Below are 20,037 nucleotides of genomic sequence, written 5' to 3'. Positions count from 1 at the left end.
ATTGATTCTGCCTTTGGAAACAGATTTAATAAGAAGCACAAAGAGAGACAAAAGTCCATGCCTTTTAGCCCAGTCATTCCACTAAGAATTTAAATGTCCATTATTGGCACATTAATAAGATTTTATGTGCCAACAATAACTACAGTCATATCACTTTTAAAAAAAAGAAATAATATTGTCTCTATTTGTAGATGACATGAACTTGTAAAAATTTCCAAGGAATCTTTTTAAAAATCTCCCAGAACAAATAAGTGAGGTCATCAAGGTCACAGGATACAAAAATCAACTGTATGTCTATACACTAATAGTGAACAAGCAGAGATAAAATTTAAAAACAATACCATTTATAATTGTTCAAGAGAAAATGATCTACTTAACAAAACATGCATAGAATCTGTATACTTAACATTCCAAATGATAACAACAAAAAAATTTAAAAATTATCTAAATGGAGAGACATACCATATTCATTGACAGGAAGACTCACTACAGTGTAGTTGTCATTCCCCTGAAACTGATCTATAGGTATAATGCAATTCCTGTCAAAATTTGTAGACAAAATTCCTGTCAAGATTTTTTGTAGACATAGCCAAGCTAATTCTAATGCATACTTGGTGTGTGGGACATAGCTCCTTAATGAGGGAGTACATACTTATTGATGGAGGGAAGAAAAGAAGGAAGAGGAAGGAAGGAAAGAAGGGAAGAAAGAAGGAAGAGGGTAAACTAATATAATCAATCACTGAAGAAAAGGTTAACTTTATGTTTTGAAGGATCTGTTTTTCTTATGAGCCTTCTAAAATCTTTCTAGTTACCACTGTCTTTTTGATAAAAACAATTTTTTTAAAAAAAATGTCAACTTCATTTGTCAGTGTCCTACAGAATTTACATGGTTCTAACCCAGTGTTTCTTAGCCTGGGACAAACTTTGCCCCCTTGGGGACACTGGTAATATCTGGAGAAATTTTTGGTAGTCACAATTCAGTGTCATGAGATGAAGGAGGGAATGCTATAATGTTTGGCTAAACATTCTAAAACACACAGAATAGGCCCCTACAACAAAGAATTATCATTCCCAAATGTCAGTTCAGTTCAAATTGAGAAACATGTAACTCTAAGGTTCTCCATTCTAGCTAAATATTAGAATCACCCAGGGAAAATTGAAAGCTCTATTGAATTGTCAGATTTCCTGACCCACAGCTTTTCTAATGTTATTGATCTATCTAGTATACTACCTGTGCAAGAAAACTTAAAAAAAACTGTTCAGGTGAATCTAGGATACAGCCTGAAAACCTGAGTGGAAATTGATTTGTACCTTCCCTCCCCGGTTTTCTATGCTTTCCCATCTCTAGCTTCCTCAAGGACCTCTGACAGGGATTGCTGGATAAAGCATGTCTTCCAACTCCTTTCCCTCCCTTATACATTGATATCTCTAAATCAGGATGATGAGGAGTTTCCTCCAACTACTCATTCACATTCTGCTACCCTTCTTGTCATTCTTGTTCTAAATCAGGTAAGCCGCGTTTGCATCTTGTTCCTAAGAATGGCACACAGTAGCATTGGCCTCACCAGGAAGGTCTTAGAAGTCAGACCTTAGGCTTTGCTCAGACCTCCCTGTGAAATTTGCATCTTAAAATGTGAGAAGCTTTGCTTTGTGCATTTCAGAGATTTATAGTGTCTTATTATTCAGTCAACTTTCTTAAGATGTCTTTTTCACACCTGAGCTCAGTCAGTATCTTGGACAGCAAGGGGGTTTTCATTAGATATCAAACCTGCTTGAAAGAAAACATTGAACTGAACCCAAACCACTCCAAGTAGTGGGATCAGAAGGTATGTCATGAGGTAATTAGAGCTTGGGGAAACCATCTCACCTTGGCTGAACCAATGACCTGTCCATCTAGATAGGTGGAAACGATACAATTCCTTTTCATTTCCTTGGTGACAACCACAGCCAGGTGATGCCATTGACCACAAGCCAGCAGCTGGCCACATCTGACCTGAAGTTGGCATCCTGCAGAGGGCTCAGACTCATCCTCGGGTTCCATGATGTCTAGAAGAGAACACAATCACTAGACCTTGCATTTGGCATCATGCTGCAGTAACCCAGTAGCGGTGGAGAGGGATGTCCCTGGTCAACCCATGTGGGCGTTTTGCCTGGGGTAGACATAACCTACCCTTCTTCTCATAAAAAATTACATTAGCAGCAGCAACAGCCATAGTCCTTGACCTCTAACTGTGCCAGACTGGTCTAAGCACCATTATGATTATTAGCTCATTTAATTTTCACAAACAACTCTGCAAGAAAGGCAATATTATTGTTCCCATTTTACCATTCTGAGGCAAAGAAAGCTTAAGTAATTAGCCCAAGGTCATGCAGTCAGTATTTAAACAAAAGAGTAATGTTCTAGCCAGGGTCTAGCTACATTAGACTGCCTTGATGGTAGTGGCCATGTGCAGGTAAAAGTCCTGAAAGGGAAGGGGCAAAGGAAGTCTTGCTGTGAGCTGAGGATATCAACCATTCTCTCTAAGCCTTCCACATATTTCACTAGAAACACTGACTCAGAACACAAAACAGGAACATGTTGCAGAGATATACTAGGTTTGGCCATCTCAGGCAGGTGGGCTTGGAGAACAAGGCTGAACTCCAAAAGACAGAGCCAGGAGCAGCCACCAGCACTACTGAGGGATGATCAGGCTCCTGGGTCCCTAGGGCCACCAACCTGCCCACCAAGCACTGGCCAGCCCTCTGGATTATGGGCTAAACATTTGTGGAATGTCTAAGTTTGCTTTAGCTGCAGCTAAGTTGTGTGTATTCCTTGCAAACCTTGTACAGGAGATGATACAGTTTTTATTCCAATGAGGCAATTCCCCAAGATTCATCCATGACCACTCTGCCAGTGGTGAGCTATGTTTCTGGAAAGCTACTGAGCATAACCTCTGAAATCACACTGAGGTATAGAGTCTTGTCTGCCTGACAGTTACAACTCCAGAGCCCAGACCACAGTGGCACTCAACAAATATTTGTTTAGACCTTTCGCCAGATGTGGAACCTAAGGAAGCAACTGTTAAAGATGAGGAGAAACAAGAGGTTGCCAGGTTTCTAAACATGCCCTTATCAAGAGCTTCTAACTCAGCTTCATTTCACCCAAGTATAGGAGACACCAGTATAGCATCCCAATGTCTTACCCAGGGGCTGGAATTCTTTCTCTTCTGTGGACACAACCAAGGATAGGTCATCTGGGCAGAGGCTGACAGAGAAGCAGACAAAGGGCTGTTCGGTCCTGGCCAGGTGGCGCACCAAGGTTAGGAAGCGCAGAGGGTGGCCCTCAGTGATAGCAGCCTGCCTGCTGATCAGGAACCAGCAGGAGAAGGTCAGACCCCCTGGTGGAGGGAATGATCTGGCAGCACCTGGAATAAGAACATAAGCGTAGCCTCACTGTTTGTCCTGCTGAGGAATCAAATTTAGATCCACTGGGGCTCTGAGTTGACAGCCACGCTAAGTGCCAGCACCGTGCCTGGCCTAACTCATGCCGACTTCATCTCAACTCCACAAGGCAGAGGATGCTTTTGTCTCATTATTCATGGTAGGAAGTAGATGCTCACAGGAAATAAGTAATACTTGAGGACCTATTCTTGGGGTCAGGTGGAGAACTAAACCACTTGGGAAATACCTACCTGTCCCAATCCCTCCAGAGACAGAATACTCGGTGTTGATGCCCATAACTGTAGACAGGGTTGGAATAAACAAACAGCTGGAAAAAAGAAAGAATTTCAGATCACTGGACTGCAAAGTGCCTCTTGCCTGAAGTCAGCTAGTTGGGGCCATGACATTTCCTCTCTCTGGTCCTCCTGTAGGAGCTTCACCCACTCTTATACCATGAAAGAATAGAAAGCAGTTGGTGCTATTAGGATCCCCCACAGAGGCTGGAGAGGATGGGAGGAGATTCCAGAAGGTAGCCACACCAGGGAAAGAGAGGGCTGTGATCCTCCATGGCTGGTGATACTGCCCCTGAAAAGCCACTGAGCAGAGAGGGCTCATAACCTAGACTCTTTGCTCTGCTTGGGCAGTAAAAACTTATGGGAGCTATAATTTTGTAATCAATTTTTTAACTCATCAGAGACACAGGGAGATTAATAATGAGAGTTGTCCATACCCATAACCTTCTACAGACATGTCAAATTCCACAAATGATGGTGCTAGAGCAGCCCTCTGAGGCTGCAGGTTGCGTGGGGAGGTCATGGAGATGAGGCTCAGTGCAGTTTGAAGGGCTGTGGTTGAATCCCGGGATGCCTCTAAGGACCCGAGGGGCTGAGCCACTCCAGAATTTGGACTGGCTTCTGCAGGTCCCTCAACCGTGCCCAGATCTGCTGCCTGTAACCCTAAGAAAGAAAACAAGAGAAAAGATACGTCCTTGCCCAATGCATTTCCACCCCTGTTTTGGAAATATCCCTGAAGTATCTCCACTAACAGATCATTCTGCAGTCATCAAACCCTAAACATAAGTGACAGTGGATCTCTTGACCCTTCAGCATGAGCTCTGTTGATTTTGATAATACCAAAAGGTGGAAATAACCTGTTCCTCCATTCTTCTAGAAATTTCTCTTTCATTCCAGCATGCTTCCTTCCCCTTTCCAAGCATCACTTTCTGCTACTATCTATGGCTTGCCTGCTTACTGGAGTTACTTGCTGGGACTTTGCACAGGCTTGCTGACCTGCTGTCTTCCACAGCAAGTTGTCTCCTTGAGAGTTCTCAGCTCCTACCTCTGACAACCAGTTCCAAGACTGATTTTCTATTCTTTCTCTAAACTGGATTCTTTTCAGTGCCCTATGTGATATTACATTCAAGGTGTCCATGACTTTGTTTGCAATGACACCCTCCCAAATAGCAGGCCTGACACACGGCATCACCCTGTCATTTTACCTCTAATCCCCCTAATCAGCCCTGAGCTACTCCAGTTCTTCCCCCTCCTCACCTGAGTGTCCAAGGTGGCCTCCATGCCACTGAGAAGAATCAAGGGTTTTCTTTTTAGCAGACAGAGGTGGGGGAATTCCAAGACCTAGAAATTGTCTGAGTATCATAACATACAAGAGAACCAAGTGAAGACATTTTACAGGCACATTTTAAAGTTTTCTTCAACTTTATCCAGACCACTTCCCCCAGATGTCCAGTGTTCCCTTGATCCCTTTACCCCCTTGGCTTGAAATGCCTCTCCTAAAGCACTGCAGAGACAGAGTGTTACTGTCTTGCTACCAGAGAACCTGCAAAGTTAGGAGCCTCAAGCACCATCTTGTGATGCACATTTTTTATAAAAATTTCTGAAGGAATTTGCTACCCAGCACAAAGTGTGGTGGCTGGTCTGGCAGCCTGCCCGACCAGGGCTGAAGAGGCTGGCCCAGCCTCTGGACCCCATGCCTGCTGGCTAGAAAGAGGCAGCCTTCTGTCCCCCTGACTTGTATAAGCAAGGAGCTGCTGAGTATGTGACCCCACCTCAGCGCCACTCTCTGGAGACTCCCACAGGGTAGTTTAGGGTCTTGGGAGACTCAGCCTCCCTCCAGAATGCAGCCTATCCTTTCTCTGATTTTTGTCTTCCACCTCTACTTTCCTGTGTGCCTTCCCTCCTTGCTGTGGCTCTCCAGGAATGTGACTTCATGGAGGTCACCAATAGGAGTGCTGCCACCCCAGCTTTCTGCAAACTAGCCTCTGAGTCTGTCAGGCCCTCCCAGTGCCACTCCTCCCAGTCCCACTCCTTCCAGCAGCTCACTCCTTGCAAGTGAACTGCCCAGGCCTCAGGGCTAGCTCTAGCTTCATGTCCTTGAAGCCCCCTTTCCAGAGACCACCATCTCCATGGGAAGGGCTGTCTGCTTTGTGGGTCCCAGTGCATGGCACAGCAGACCCAAGACTCGTCCATGGACTTCCAGTGTTGAAGGTTGGAGAGGGACCAAGACACCTGTCCAGCAGAGTCCCTACTGACCATGGTGCACCCATCACCCTGCTCTGCAGCATGTAATTCTTAGCTCACATGGTACCTTAACACATCCGGTTCGATGGCTTGGGAAGCAAGCTTTTCAAAAATCCTGATGAGGTGTGAGTGCAAGGGGCTGCTGCTGGTGCTGAGGGCCCAGCCACAGGAGGTCATGAGGGTCCTGAGCATCCCCGCCTCACACATGACCTGGCGGTTCTTCTCTGATTTCACCAGGGACTGGAGATGACTGGCCATGGAGCATTGGATCTCCTCAGAAAGCTAAGAGGTAACCAAAGAAAGCCATGAGACCTCGAGGGTAGGACATCCTGCGGGTGACATTGACAAGCTCTCAACTGGGCCTGGGATTGTATATGGGACAATTAGTGACCCCTGCCACAACTCATGCCCACCGTACCCCTGTCTCAGGTGTTCTTCCACATCCCTCCTCACCTGCAACAGCAGGCACAGGGGGAGGCCAGCCTAGGGAAAGACCTGAGCTGCTACTCACATCCCCAATGAAAGCTTTCTTTTATTGCACTCTCCCTACTTCCTTTCTTCTCCTTATCCTTCAAACAAGTATCAGTGGTCCTGCAACCACTGCTTCTGGGTATTTAAAGATGGGTAAGACTCTTCCCTGCTCCCAAGGGATTCATGGTATAAAGATGAGGCCAGTGAGCAGACAGGGTCTCTGCCCAGTATAGGACATGCTTTAGCAGAGAACTTAACAGTATTCTGGAGAGGAACAGGGTTCCTGCAGCCCTGAGTATATTTTATGGAACTATTAGAGGTAAAAGGGAGTCCAGGCCTGACATTTACTTTACCTTAAGTGCCAAATTTTATCCCATGATGAGAATATTTACCAGGCATTTACATGTGCCAAGCCATGCTCTAAGCATTTCAATATGATTATATTATGCCTGTGAGGAAATCTGAAGTAGATGCTATGGTCATCCCCATTTTACAGAAGAGGAATCTGAGTTCAGACAAGTTCATTGCATGGGGCCACATGATAAGGACAGGGCCTGGCTTTGTCCCTGGATCTCATGCTCAGAATCACCTCATCCATCATGCTCTCTCCAGGATTATTTGAGAGTCTCTATACAAAGAAAGGGTCAAGGGTAAGTTTCTATCAAAAAGGGAGAGAATTAAACAAAATTGGGTTCTTCCAAAGGCTGATAACACTATTTTGTAAGATATATGTTTCATGGAGTCAAATGTATGGGGAAAGAATCATCATCATTCCTAGATTTTTTAAAAAATGCAGATGGGTCACAGCCCACCTCACATCCTCTCACCTGTTTCCAGACACTCAACATCTGCACCTCTTGCCTCAAACAGATAGATGGCTTCAGTGATGTCCTCATTTCTTTTTTTTTTTTTTTTTTTTTGATGTCCTCATTTCTAAGGTATATTTTTTTAAAAAATGTTTTAGTTGTAGATGGACACAATACCTTTATTTATTTATCTTTATGTGGTGCTGAGAATCAAACCTAGTGCCTCACCCATGCTAGGTGAGTGCTTTACCACTGAGCCACAACCCCAGCCATCTAAGGTATCTTTAATAACACTTCTGATTTAAAATTTTGAGGGGATGAAGTCACATTAGAATAATTTTTCATCAAATGAACTTCCCTTCCAGGAATCATTTTATTATTCTCAAGTGTCTGAAGTGTCACCACAGAAGATGGAAAGACCTCCCACGTTGTTGGATAGGCAGAATTAATATCGTCACAATAGCTGTACCACCAGAACAATGTATAGATTCAATGCAATATTTGTGATATTCTTCACAGAGCTAGGAAAACCAATTCTAGAATTCATTTGGAAGAATAATAGATCCAGGATAGCCAAAACGATTCTGAGCAAAGCTAGAGGCATCACGATATCTGATCACAAATTACAGTAAAGAGCTACAGACCCTCATCATTATACAAAATACATGTATGTGAATTTGCTGTCAACATACCTTATATACAACCAGAGATATGATAAATTGTGGTATAAAGGTGTATTAAGAATTGCAATGCAAAAAAAAGAGCTATTTGTAGCAAAACAGCATGGTAATAGAATTAAAACAGACATGAAGATCAAAGAAACAGAAGACGCAACAACAAACCCACAAACTTACAGTCATCTGATATTTGACAAAGGTGCCAAAAACATATGTTGGATAAAAGACGTCCTTTTTAACAAACGATGCTGGAAAAAACTGGATATCCACATGCAGAAGAATAAAACCAGATCCCTATCTTTACCCTGCACAAAAGTCAAATCAAAATGGATCAAAGATTTATGTATTAGATCAGAAACCTTGCAATTGCTATAAGAAAAATATTCCATCATATAGATATAGCACCAACTTTCTCAACAATATCCCTAAAGTTCAAAAAATAAAAAATAAAATCAAAACTTGGATGCTGTAAAAAAATTTTTTAAAAAGGAAGTGATTAAGAAAATTAAGAGAGAGCCTATAGAATGGGAAAAAATCATTGCCAGCTAATTTTTTGAAAGGGGATTAATATCCAGAATATATAAAGAACTCAAGAAACCCAATATCAAAAAAAACAAATAACTCAATTAATAAATGGGCAAAAGAACTAAACAGAAGTTTCTCAAAAGAAGAAACACAAATGGCCAAGAAATATATGAAAAAGTATGCAGCATCTCTAGCAATCAGGGAAATGCAAATTGAAACAACACTAAGACTTCATCTCACTTTAGTTAGAATTGCAATTATCAAGAACCCAAACAATAATTGATGCTGGCAAGGATGTGAGGGGAAAAAATACACTCATACATTGTTGATGGGACTGCAAATTAGTGCAACCACACTAGAGAGCAGTATGAAGATTCCTCAAAAAATGAGGAATGGAACCACCATATGATCCAGCTATCCCAGTCCTTGGTATTTATTCAAGAGAACTAAAATTCGCATACAATAGTGATATAGCCACTTCAATGTTTACAGCAGCACCATTCACAATAGCCAAAATTATGGAATCAGCCCAGATACCCATCAATAGATGAATGGATCAATAAGATGTGATACATATACACAATGGAGTTTTATTCAATCACAAAGAAGAATGAAATAATGGCAATTGCCAGTAAATGGATGGAAATGGAGAAAACCATACCAAGTGAAATAAGCCAGATTCAGAAAATAGAGGGTCAATTTTTTTCTCTCATATGCACAAGCTAGAGCAAAATGAGGAAAAGAAGGTGGTGAAGGAGGGAATCATAATAAAATATCATGAAGACATAGGAAAAATCAGTGGAGTAGAAAAAGGAGAACAAAGAGAGGAATGAAGAATTCTAGGAAGGAAAATATGAAATGGATGTAACAAAATTATGTTATGTACATATATAAATGTATCAAAGGGAATTTCATCTTTATGTATATGTAGAAAATGCCAATCTAAAAATGGGAGTTCATAACCCACTTGAATCAAAGTGTGAAACATGATATATCAAGAACTATGTAATGTTTTGAACAACCAACAATAAAAATTAAAAAAAAAAACAAAAATAAATGAATAAAGGAGTGAAAGGAAGATCAGTAGAGGAGGAAGAAAAGGTGGTGGGAAGAAGAAAGGAAAACCCAAATGCTAGGCATAATTATAATGCCCTAATTTAAAAAGATCAGAGGGGCCACAGCCCACCTCACATCCTCTCACCTGCTTCCAGACACTCAATGCCTGTACCTCTTACCTCAATCTGATGGCATTCAGCAATGTATCCATTTCTAAGGTATATTTAATAACACTCCTGATTTAAAATTTAGAGGGGATAAAGTCACACGAGAATGACTTTTCAGATGTATTTCCCTTCTGGGCAGCATTTTGTTATTCTGAAGTACCACTATTTTGTCAATGTTGCTGTTAGCCTGATCACATGGTTGACTAATGTCAAGGAAAGGTCTCATCACTTGGAGAAGGTAATCTTTGTATTAATTTGTTTTCTGTTACTATAGTGAAATAATTGAGGCTGGGCAGTGCATTAACAAACAGGCTTATGCAGCTTATAATTCTGGAGTTTCAAGGGCAAGACAACTCTTTCCTAACAACCCTCTCTTAAGAACCTACTAGGTCCCTGTGGCACTCTCCTGTAATCCCAGTATCTTGGGAGGCTGAGGCAAAAAGATCCCAAGTTCAAGGCCAGTGACTTAGCAAGGCCCCAAGCAACTTAGTAAGACCCTGTCTCAAAATTTTAAAAAAGGGCTGGGGGCTGGGGACATGGTGCTGTGGCTAAGCAACCCTGGGTTCAATCCTTGGCATTGAAAGAAAGAAATTAAAAGAATGAAAGGAAGGGAGGGAGGGAGGGAGGGAGGGAGGGAGGGAGGAAGGAAGGAAGGAAGGAAGGAAGGAAGGAAGGAAGGAAGGAAGGAAAATAAAAGAAAATTCCATTAATTCCTTTCAAGGACAACACTCCCAATGACTTCCCACTAGGTTTCACCCTTGAAGGTCCCACCACCTCTCAACACCACCATCCTGGAGACCAGACTTCCGGCATGTGAACCCTTGGAATACACTAACTGGGCCACCATAGCAGTCCACCTCCCTTTACACAGGTTCTCTGCACAGCCAGCCTGATCTATCAGAGACATGTGGGCAGCCCAACAAGGACCAGAAACTGAAGGTAGAAATGCCCACATTAATGTGCATTAAACAACTCTTTCACTTTTGCTTTGAGGAGCTATTCTGTGTGGAAATCTACTAATTTCCTTGATTTCCTTCTCCAGAACTGCCTTCTGATGTTCTGTCTCTTCCTGCATCCACCGTAGCCTCTGCCTTTTTCCTCCACTGCCATTACAACAGACAAAGAACATCTGCCCTCTTGCTTTGAGCATTCTCTCTACCAGAACTGGGATTATTCCATTCTGTAACTGCACTCTTTTAATTTGGGGTGAGAGTTGGGGAGACAGTCTATATGTAGCAAGATGCAAAAATAACATCACAATGTATTATTAATAAGAATTAAAAAGAAATGTCTATGAGCCCCAGTTTTTATTACCAGCACTTCACATATTGCTTTGGGGACTTTTTTGTTTTGTTTTGCTTTGTTCTCCCCACCCACCCCTGCTGCCCTCATCAGAGCAGATACACTTACAATCTAAATATGCAAAAAAGAAAAAGTTTTCAAAAAGGAGAAATGCTGATCTTGTCTAATGATGCCACAAGTTTACTCCAAAGTTGCTCAATACCCCATAATGGAGAAGGGAAAATTGATCGTCCTCATTATCACTGCAGCTCTGTCAATACCAATATTGCCTTGTTTTGAATAAAATGTGCTGTTTTTTTCAATGTTGGTTCCAGGAAAATGGGGTTTTAGTGAAAATATGAGCAGTAGCAGGAAACCAGTCTGGTTTCTCCCCCTACAAATGGATTGATTTTCCTAACGCATATTACTTCCAGTGCAGGAAAGGGGATGGTGGTTCAATTAGGACTCCGTGGTAAGAGTATGGGGTCACCCGGCTGGCCGGCAGACTGGACCTGCAAGGCAAATTATCACAGAGCAATTGTGGGGCAGCCTTCAGGAGTTTTCTGCTTTCTCTGCTTAACAGTCAAGACTTCAAGTTCATCCTATCCAGCTGCGGATATTTATTCTTCTTTCTCTCTCTCTTGACAACTTTCCTGCTCCAGATTAAAATAGTCCTGGTATACAATTAAAGATGGGTCCTGGTGGAGAGGTGCTGATTTGAATGTGGTTTGTCCCCAAAGGGTTCATAGGTTGGAAGCTTTGTCCCAAGGGTAATAATGTGACAGGTGGGAACTTTAAGAGGTAGGGCCTAGTGACAGGTCTTTAGGTCATTGAGGGTGATGCCTTCAGAAAGCATTAACATATTTCTCATTGGAATCCAGTCTATCACCACATAATCTCTCCTTTTTACACTCAATCCCACTATGATTCCATCTGCCACAAGGTCCTCACCAAGGCTAAGCCAATTCTAGTATCAACTCCTTGAACTTCCAGCTAAACAAGTCTCTTTCCATTATAAAGCATCCAGGATTAGGTATTTTGTTACAGTAACAGAAAATGGGTTAATACAGATGAGAGTTTCCAAGGAGCCTAGGATATTATTCCAGGGAGCCACAGTGTATCTTGTGGACATTAACCATTCTGTCCTGACTTACAGGTAAAACCACCACCCAGCATAGTGTTTCCCCTAGACACTGAAAGAAGTAGGAACTTAGTTGAATTACTTGGATTTGGATTAATTGCTTTCTCCAAATGGTTGAAATGTATTTTATTTGATGATTTTGGAAGAGCATTGATATGTGTTATGTTCTTTACATTATCCAAGACTATAAACAAGATGCCAGGCATAAATAGGGCCCACAACAAGTTACAGTGATTTTTACCATCTCTTACTTAGAATTAGTTCCCTTTTTTACAGGCATGAATTTTTCCATTTTGCCACAGCCCCAGCAGCCTAATACCCTAATTTGTGCTGCCCATGTGGCCTTATAGGCTTGGGAGGTTGTGCTTTCAGTTTCGATGTAAGAGAGAATTCAACTCACATTGAATCAGCAGAATCCATGTCTAAAGGGCCTAACTTCCCTGAAGAACTTGGACAGATTGATAACTATAACCAATGTGAGCGCCTGCTCCAAAAGTCTCCTTCATTTACAAGTCTTATATATGTGTGATGGTCAGGGTTTCTCGGTAGCAGAAGCCTAGGATCTCAAAAATTTACAAAATGTTTATTTCTTCCCAACTGCATTTCTCTTCCTCCCCTTTTGTCTACCCAGTACTCCAGCCATAGTGACAATCAATGTGCTGACGATGGCATGCCCGTTTTGGCTGATACCCCAGGCTGGGAATATTTATTCAAAATCTATCCTTTTACTGAGCTTTTACTTATTACTCAAGTGACAATTCACATATCCTTCCATCCAAAAAAAATGATTTTCCCAACCCTCACTATGTCAATATAATATTTCACCCAAGATAAATATCACACTATGGGTGGGTTTTTTTCCTCTCTCTCCTTTCTTTCTCTCTCTCCTTTCTTTCTTTCTCTCTTCCTCTTCTGCCTTTCCTTCTCTTCTTCCTCCAGCTTCACAGCATTGTGAGACAATAACCTTTCACATTTATTTCCCCAGTTTTAGCTCTACCTCAAACACAATAGCTACCAGGATATTCTAGAACAGAGAGTGTTCCTAACCTAGAAGGCTGACAAGGTAGTCAGAAAAAACATTTTGACTATTTGCTGTTGAAGAATAGTGGAGAGAGCTAGGCCAACAAGGAGGTGGCCTTTCCAGAAGAGGAACTAGCACATGCAGAGGCCAAGGACAATGAGAGCAGCCTTTCGGGGAAAGTCTGAGGGTCTCTGGGCAGAACCACAGCATGAGGGCCTTTAGGTACCACGCAAAGGAATTTGTCCTTCTGTCTGTCAGGTCCTGGCCCACCCCAGCTCCTGGGAGATATCCAAGACAGTGGCACAGAGCCCTGAATACCTCAACTTTCTGGTTCTGGAGGGCCAGACAGCCTGGAGACCCAGCACTGACCTTGCTCTTGTTTAGAGACCCACCACTTCTATTGTAGTTAACCTAAGAAGCCCCCTACATTTCTGAGCCAGCCTCTAACAAAAGACCCAGATCACAGGGCTACCCTCTGACTGTTGTACCCATTCAGTATAATGGTCTGAGCTGACACAAACCAGTGCCCCAACACCAGTGCCAGGTCCTGAATCCTGGCTTGGAAGTAAGAGCACTGTTTCCCCAGTAGGTCTCCCTCTGTGAACCACCTTCCTGCCAGGGCTATTTGCAGCCTGGTCCTGACTTCCTGGGCATCCTCTGGGCTGACATAGCTGTACCCAAACTCAGTGCCTGACCACACAGCTGGACTGCAGCTTTAACACAGGCTCAGCTACCTCCATAAAATGGACTTCACCATGTGATATCCTCACCCCACTCAGGACTATTATGACCTTACTCCTAAAGCACTGAGTCTCTCTCATGTGTTCTGCCTTACACACTTTGTGAACATGCTTCTAGACACAGGGGTAGGCCTGATTATCCCTGCTGAATTTTGACTTTATGAATTCTGATCCATTCCTCAAGCTGGCTGGGACACTTCCCTTCCCCTTCTGCCATCTGGTAGGTAGCTAACTCCTCCATGCAGTGCTATACTGGCTGTCATCTGAGTTTTGCTGAAGTCACTGATAAAGGCAGAAGAAGAAAGGATCCAAGTTCTTTGATTCACAAGTAGATGACATATTGTTCAATGTCAACTTTCTGTTATGAATTTATCAATAATCTGCCAGCTGGATTATAGCTAAAATGTATTAACTTGCATTTCATATTTTCCAAAATTTTAGACACCTAGAACACAGACTATCAAACCAGAAGAGCAGGGGGAGGGGTATGGTGAAGCCAGCATCTGTCTGATGGACACACGCCGAGTACAGAGACTCTTCTAAGGACTTTACAATTATACACTCTATTACTCCTCTCAACAGGAGAACATCATTATACCTGCTTTGTAGATGAGGACACTGAGACTTTAAGAGGTGATATTAATATCTTAAGGTCATATGGCTAATGAGGAGAAGAACTGGTATCTCCAACCCAGGCCTTCCTCTAAAGCTCATGATTTTAACAATGCACCCAAAATTCCTTATAAAAAGGGGGATTTAGTGTCTCATAAGTGTCATAAACTGATGGCCTTTAGAAGTGCTTAATTTACTAGGTGTAGTTTGAGTTTTGCTTCTATTTTGTTTCCCCTTTATTAAATGTGACCAACTTGAGGCAAAATTTCCTCTTTAGCCACAGGCCTTACTGCTCCCTATTGTCACACTTGGCTTCATTTATACATTTCCATTAGCTCTCTGGCCCTAAGACATCAATTCTGCAATCTGTGTGATCTAGCCACATTCGAGTCATTGAATTTGAGGTGCAAAGGAAGAGACCTATATAAATCATTTAAGTAAAGAGAATAAAAAGAACTAGAAGCAGTGTCACTTGATAATTGGGCCAGAGCCCATTCTTTCCAACTATAATTCCTACTCCATGATTTCATATCCATTGCAGCTTGATTTCAATCTTCTTCCTCTCCATGCAAGAGTATGTCTATTTGCTTTATTTAAGAGGCTACCCTGAGAAGTCATGTGGATTTTGACTAGAACCTGAAATTTTCTACTCAAGAATAATAGCAATACTTGGGGTATGGGACTCAGATGGAAAGAGCACATAAAATTGACACTTTGGGAATGTCTACTGTGTTATAACAAAGCAAGAATCCTACTCCACCAGGAGGAAATGGCTCTTTTCAAATAGCCTGCCCTTATGCAATGCTATCCAGGGCTATTAGCACTGTCAATATTTTAGTTACTTGAAGCCCATATGATTAGTTCAATGTGTTTGAAATAAAGTCTTATTCCAGAAAATGGAACCCTTTTCCAAATTTAAGCACAAATTAGTTGATGGATGTGTGAAACCCCATACTCTATCTCCTTTCTGTTCCATCGGGCTGTGCAGGAAGTTTCCATGGCAACAAAATCTTTACAGCAGGCTTTAGGTCTCTGGAACACACCCAATAATGATGTAAGGTGCAGACTGAAGATAGACAATGGTCTCTTCAATGCCTAAGTCTGACCAGGTGGTTATTTTCCCATAACCTCCCATGACTACACCTGCCTGCAGGAAAGTCAACCAGGCAGGTGGCAGGAAGTCCAGACCTCACATTAGGAACATATATCAACCACTTAGCAATGTTGTTAACTCTATCAGTTGCTGCAAGTTTTAAGTCTTCATCTGCAAAGTGGGAATACTGACATCCACTTTGCAAGGTTCTTATGAAGATTAAATGATAAAGTGCTCATAAAACTTTTGGCAACTAATCACTGTAGCTATGCAATGTAGCATGTGCTCCCAAGCTGTTGCGTATATTCTGCTCCTCATCATAAGCACTCAAGCTTTGCTTCATGTAATCCTTCCAATAATACCATGAGGACGATGATATTGTCATCCCCAAACTACACACAGGAAGTGGGGATCCAAGTGGTTTAATAACCTTCTCATGGCTCTGAGGTTGTTAAGTGGCACAGCTAAGATTTGGCCATGCTCTGCTGTCTTCAGAGCCTGAAATTCCCCCTTAGAGTGAGTGTTCAGTAAGTGCCCAAGATGGTGGATGGTAACTCAAATACACTTCAACTCTCTCAACTCAGCATTCAAGGCTCTTCATGCACAGCTTCTACAACATTTTCAGACCACTCACTGCCTTCCAATCCACATGGTCTATCCTAGCTGAGTAAAATCCCAAACATGGATCTTCATTACTTCTCCTCATGAGTTGCTCGACCTGATGTGTATGGACATGCCTTTTCTTTAAAGCCTTGTTCCAGTGTCTGTAAGATATCTGTGGCTTTTCTTCTCCTGTGTTCATCAGGATATTGTCTTACTATCTTCTACTATCTTCTGACTACCCATCCAAAAACCCAGATTATGAATTCCAGGGACATTTATCTTTGAATCCCCAGGAGTAGTAGGAGTTTCATAATTATTTGCAAAAGCAAATCCATCCCACCAAACCCATCCCATTGGATGCTCCAAGACAGGCAGAGCTCCACCCCTGCTAATCAGGATCTGGCTTCCTGCCCTCTAAGATATGGATGTCATGTGCAAAAGTAAACATCTCTGCTGAAAAATGATGGAAAGCCACAGCCCTGCAAGAAGTGAAGTGGTGCTTGAGACTGGTCACAATTCTAGCCCACACCACTTCCTTACTGCCACACTCTCGTAGCTGCTGAACACAGAAAGATGCTCCACCTCACCCTAATTCCCAATTAGTTCTTTTTCTCCGGCGCCAAGTCAGCTCCAAGAGAACTGAGCTGGATTTCCTGTTTCCGCGTGCACGTAAAATTCCTACCTCCCAATTTTTAATATGAATGATTATGCCAAAAACAGAAAATCATCTGGATGATCTGTTTCCAAGGGCAGCTTTCAGTGCTAGAATTTTGAAGGGGAAATTAAAAATCACTTCTGGGTTGTGCATGGAACAAATTTAATGTGGCCACTATTAAAACCACAACAGAAAAAACCGTAAGGTTATTTAACTAGTGGTCTCTAAGATGACATATGCAACTTGGAAAACTATCTATTTCTCATCCAAAAAGGAGGAAGAGCATGTGAATAATGTAAAGGGGGTAGAGTGTAGAGGATGTTAGGAACCATCCAGCAGACCCAACAGAAGTTTAGCCGGAACTCATTTTCCATCCTTTTAGTAATACTGCCATCTACTGAGACTCCTTGTTTCTTTTCATGCACTAAAATCTGCAGGGGTTTGGGAAATCAGTTTTGTTTCAGCATTTTTTTTTTTTGTGGTTTCATTTCTCATTTGATTTACTAATCTATTTGTTATTAGGAGGTGCCCTCCCCTTTCAGAAATTAATCACTCTAATTATCCAACTTTTAATGGCTGCTGATTTGGCATCTGCAGAAAATATCTGAGAAAATGCACCACTACATTTCATTTGCATATTTGAGAGACAGTGTGGGAGAACCAGACTTTTCCTAAATTAATTACTGTGACCTGAATAGAGAAGAAGCATCATACCAAATGGAATTCTTATTTGCATACCTAATTTGTCCAATTACCATTATAGGAAGTGCAAAAGAGCAGGAGGTCTTTCCCACACAGTGGGAGTTTACCTGAAATCCAGTGCTATAGTTTGGATACGAGGTGTCCCCCAAAAGCTCCTCTGTTAATGCAGGAATGTTCAGAGATAAAATGATTGGATTATGAGAATTGTAACCTAATCAGTCCATCTTCGTTTGAAGGGACTGACTGGGTGGTAACGATAGACAGGTGGGGCATAGTCAGAGGTGCGTGACTAGGGGCTTTCCTGGAAGGGTGTATCTGCCCTGCCGTCCCTTCTCTCCTCTCTCTCTGCTTTCTAAGTTAAGAAATCTCATAAAAAATTAAAAAAAAAAAAAAAAAAAAAAGAAATCTCATGACTTTCCTACCATCATAAGTTCAGCTGCTTCATCCCTGCTGAGTCCTTTGCCCATGATGCTCCACCTCACCCTAGATTCAGAACAATGAGCCTCCAGAATCATGAGCCCACTATAAACTTCTCCCCTAAGTTGATCTGGTCAGGTATATTGGTCAGAGTGACACAAAAGTGACTAAAACATTTAGACTCACCCACTAAGTTTCTATGCATGGAAGAGACAGCAGGACAGGTCACTTTCCATCACTCAGTCAATTAATCAGTCATCACTGTAGTAGATTTTTGCATAACGCATCCATTGGTTTGACTACCAAGACCATCCAAACCACTGGCTTGGTCATTCTCAATACAACAACATTGCATTGTATAAAATACAGCCAAGGCCAAAAAAACAAATTCTGAATGTTTTCTCTGGTATAAGGAGGTTGATTCATAGTGGGGTTGGGAGGGGGAGCATGAAAGGATTAGACGAACTCTAGGTAGGGAAAAGGGTTAGGAGGGGAAGGGAAGGCAAAAAAAGAAGTGAAGGTAAAAAAAGACGGTGAAATGAGATGGACATCATTACCCTAAGTACATATATGAAGACACAAATGGTGTGAATGTACTTTGTATACAACCAGAGATATGAAAAATTGTGATCTATATGTATAATATGAATTATAATGCATTCTGCTGTCATATATATAACCAATTAAAATACAAAATTTTAAAAAGAAGTATAAAAAATATATATATCCAAGGAAGTCATATGGATATCCTCACAATAAGGCCAGTGTACCTGGAAGGACAAAACACCCAGAATGCATGGCCCTGCATTCTGTCAGAGCTGCAAACTTATTCACACAACACAGTTTCAGTTTGGGCCTGAGCTGAGTTTCAGATCTTTCCCTCACCAGCTGCATGACCTTAAGAAGTCACATAACTTCCCTGAGCCTCAAGAACCTGACTGTCAGGATTGATCTGGCTCATCTAGTTGGCTAGGCAGGTGTCCCTTTCCTCCTTTACCACTCCATGTGCGTCCCTCCTGAAGCTGTGCATGCCATCAAAGAGGGCAACTTTCCTCAATCGAGGAGGACTGGTTTTCAGTCAAAGGTATGTGAGAAGCTATGCTTCCCTGCTAGAACCTCCAAAGAAGCTCTCAAAGATGGCTCCCAACAAGTCCCCCTCTCCCATATACACGTCACCTTTCACATCAGTATGGGAGATTTACATATCCTTGCATTGAGCCTAAGCTGAGACTGTGACTCGCACTAACAGAATGCTGTGGAAGTCTTACAGGCCTAAGTCTTCAGAATGCCTAGAATTTCTGTTTTTGTGTCCTTGAGAGGACTACTACACTACTGTATGCCCTGCTAAGAGTTCACTTGGAGGGACACAAAGAAAGCTACATAGAAGAAATGTGGGATCCTATTGAAAGCTTGAGTCAATGACTGATCCAGCAGCCCCTTGCCATGTGAGCCAGCCTCTCTGAGATGCCAGCTGTATGAGTGATGGAGTCCCAGTCAGTTCCATGTGGAACAGAGAATCATCCCTGCTGATACACAGAATCATGAGAAATACAGTCATGTATTGCTTAAAAATAGGGACACATTTTTGAGAAATTCACTGTTAGCTAATTTCATTGCCATGTGAACATCATACAGTTTACTTATACAAACTAAGATGGCTGTGACATCACTAGGCAATATAATCTTATGGGGCAATATAATCTTAATCTTATGCTGAAAGGTCTCATGACTATAATAGCATGGTTATTGTTAACTTTTTATTGCAGCCCACTCCTTTTCTAGAAAACCTGTGAAATACATTTCATGTACATCCCTATTAATTGGTTTCATAACCTCTGTATCATCACACCCCAGCAGAGGAACTGAAACCAGAACAAGAAGTACAGTCAACAAGGGACATATAGATATGAAATCAGATTAGGCCTTTTTCTACTCCTGCACCAAATACAGATTTTCCTAAGTGGAAAACAGTACTAGTCCCTACACATTGAGATCTCTCCTCCTCTATTCCACTTTTCTCACTGATTTCAGAGGACTTGCAATACCCTTACTAGGCCACTGTCAATTTCAGGCTCTGATTAATAATGACAAGTAGTTGTCATTTCTTCCCCAA

The 20,037-nt window shown here is 42.0% G+C and overlaps 1 protein-coding gene across 11 annotated transcripts in view; it reads right to left on the bottom strand.

The window, feature by feature from the left end:
• The window catches only part of Wdfy4 (WDFY family member 4), a 282,996-nt gene that overhangs the window by 189,486 nt on the left and 73,473 nt on the right, over positions 1-20,037 (bottom strand). For all 11 annotated transcript variants that reach the window (XR_006852139.2, XR_006852140.2, XM_046446708.2 and 8 more), the window contains exons 14-19: positions 6,025-6,239; positions 4,971-5,065; positions 4,151-4,376; positions 3,672-3,748; positions 3,183-3,404; positions 1,868-2,046 (exon numbers count right to left, since the gene is read on the bottom strand). Coding sequence is in view for 9 of the 11 variants with exons in the window: in XM_046446708.2 (XP_046302664.1) it covers positions 1,868-2,046; positions 3,183-3,404; positions 3,672-3,748; positions 4,151-4,376; positions 4,971-5,065; positions 6,025-6,239 (1,014 nt within the window). In the remaining 2 variants the exon portion in view is untranslated. The remainder of the gene's footprint in view (positions 1-1,867; positions 2,047-3,182; positions 3,405-3,671; positions 3,749-4,150; positions 4,377-4,970; positions 5,066-6,024; positions 6,240-20,037) is intronic.

This window comes from Marmota monax, unplaced genomic scaffold (genome assembly GCF_021218885.2).
Source record: "Marmota monax isolate L192 unplaced genomic scaffold, Marmota_monax_Labrador192_F-V1.1 WCK01_AAM20220418_F8-fsc00207, whole genome shotgun sequence".
Classification (NCBI taxonomy): Eukaryota; Metazoa; Chordata; class Mammalia; order Rodentia; family Sciuridae; genus Marmota; species Marmota monax.
This window is presented reverse-complemented; position numbering and strand designations above follow the sequence as displayed.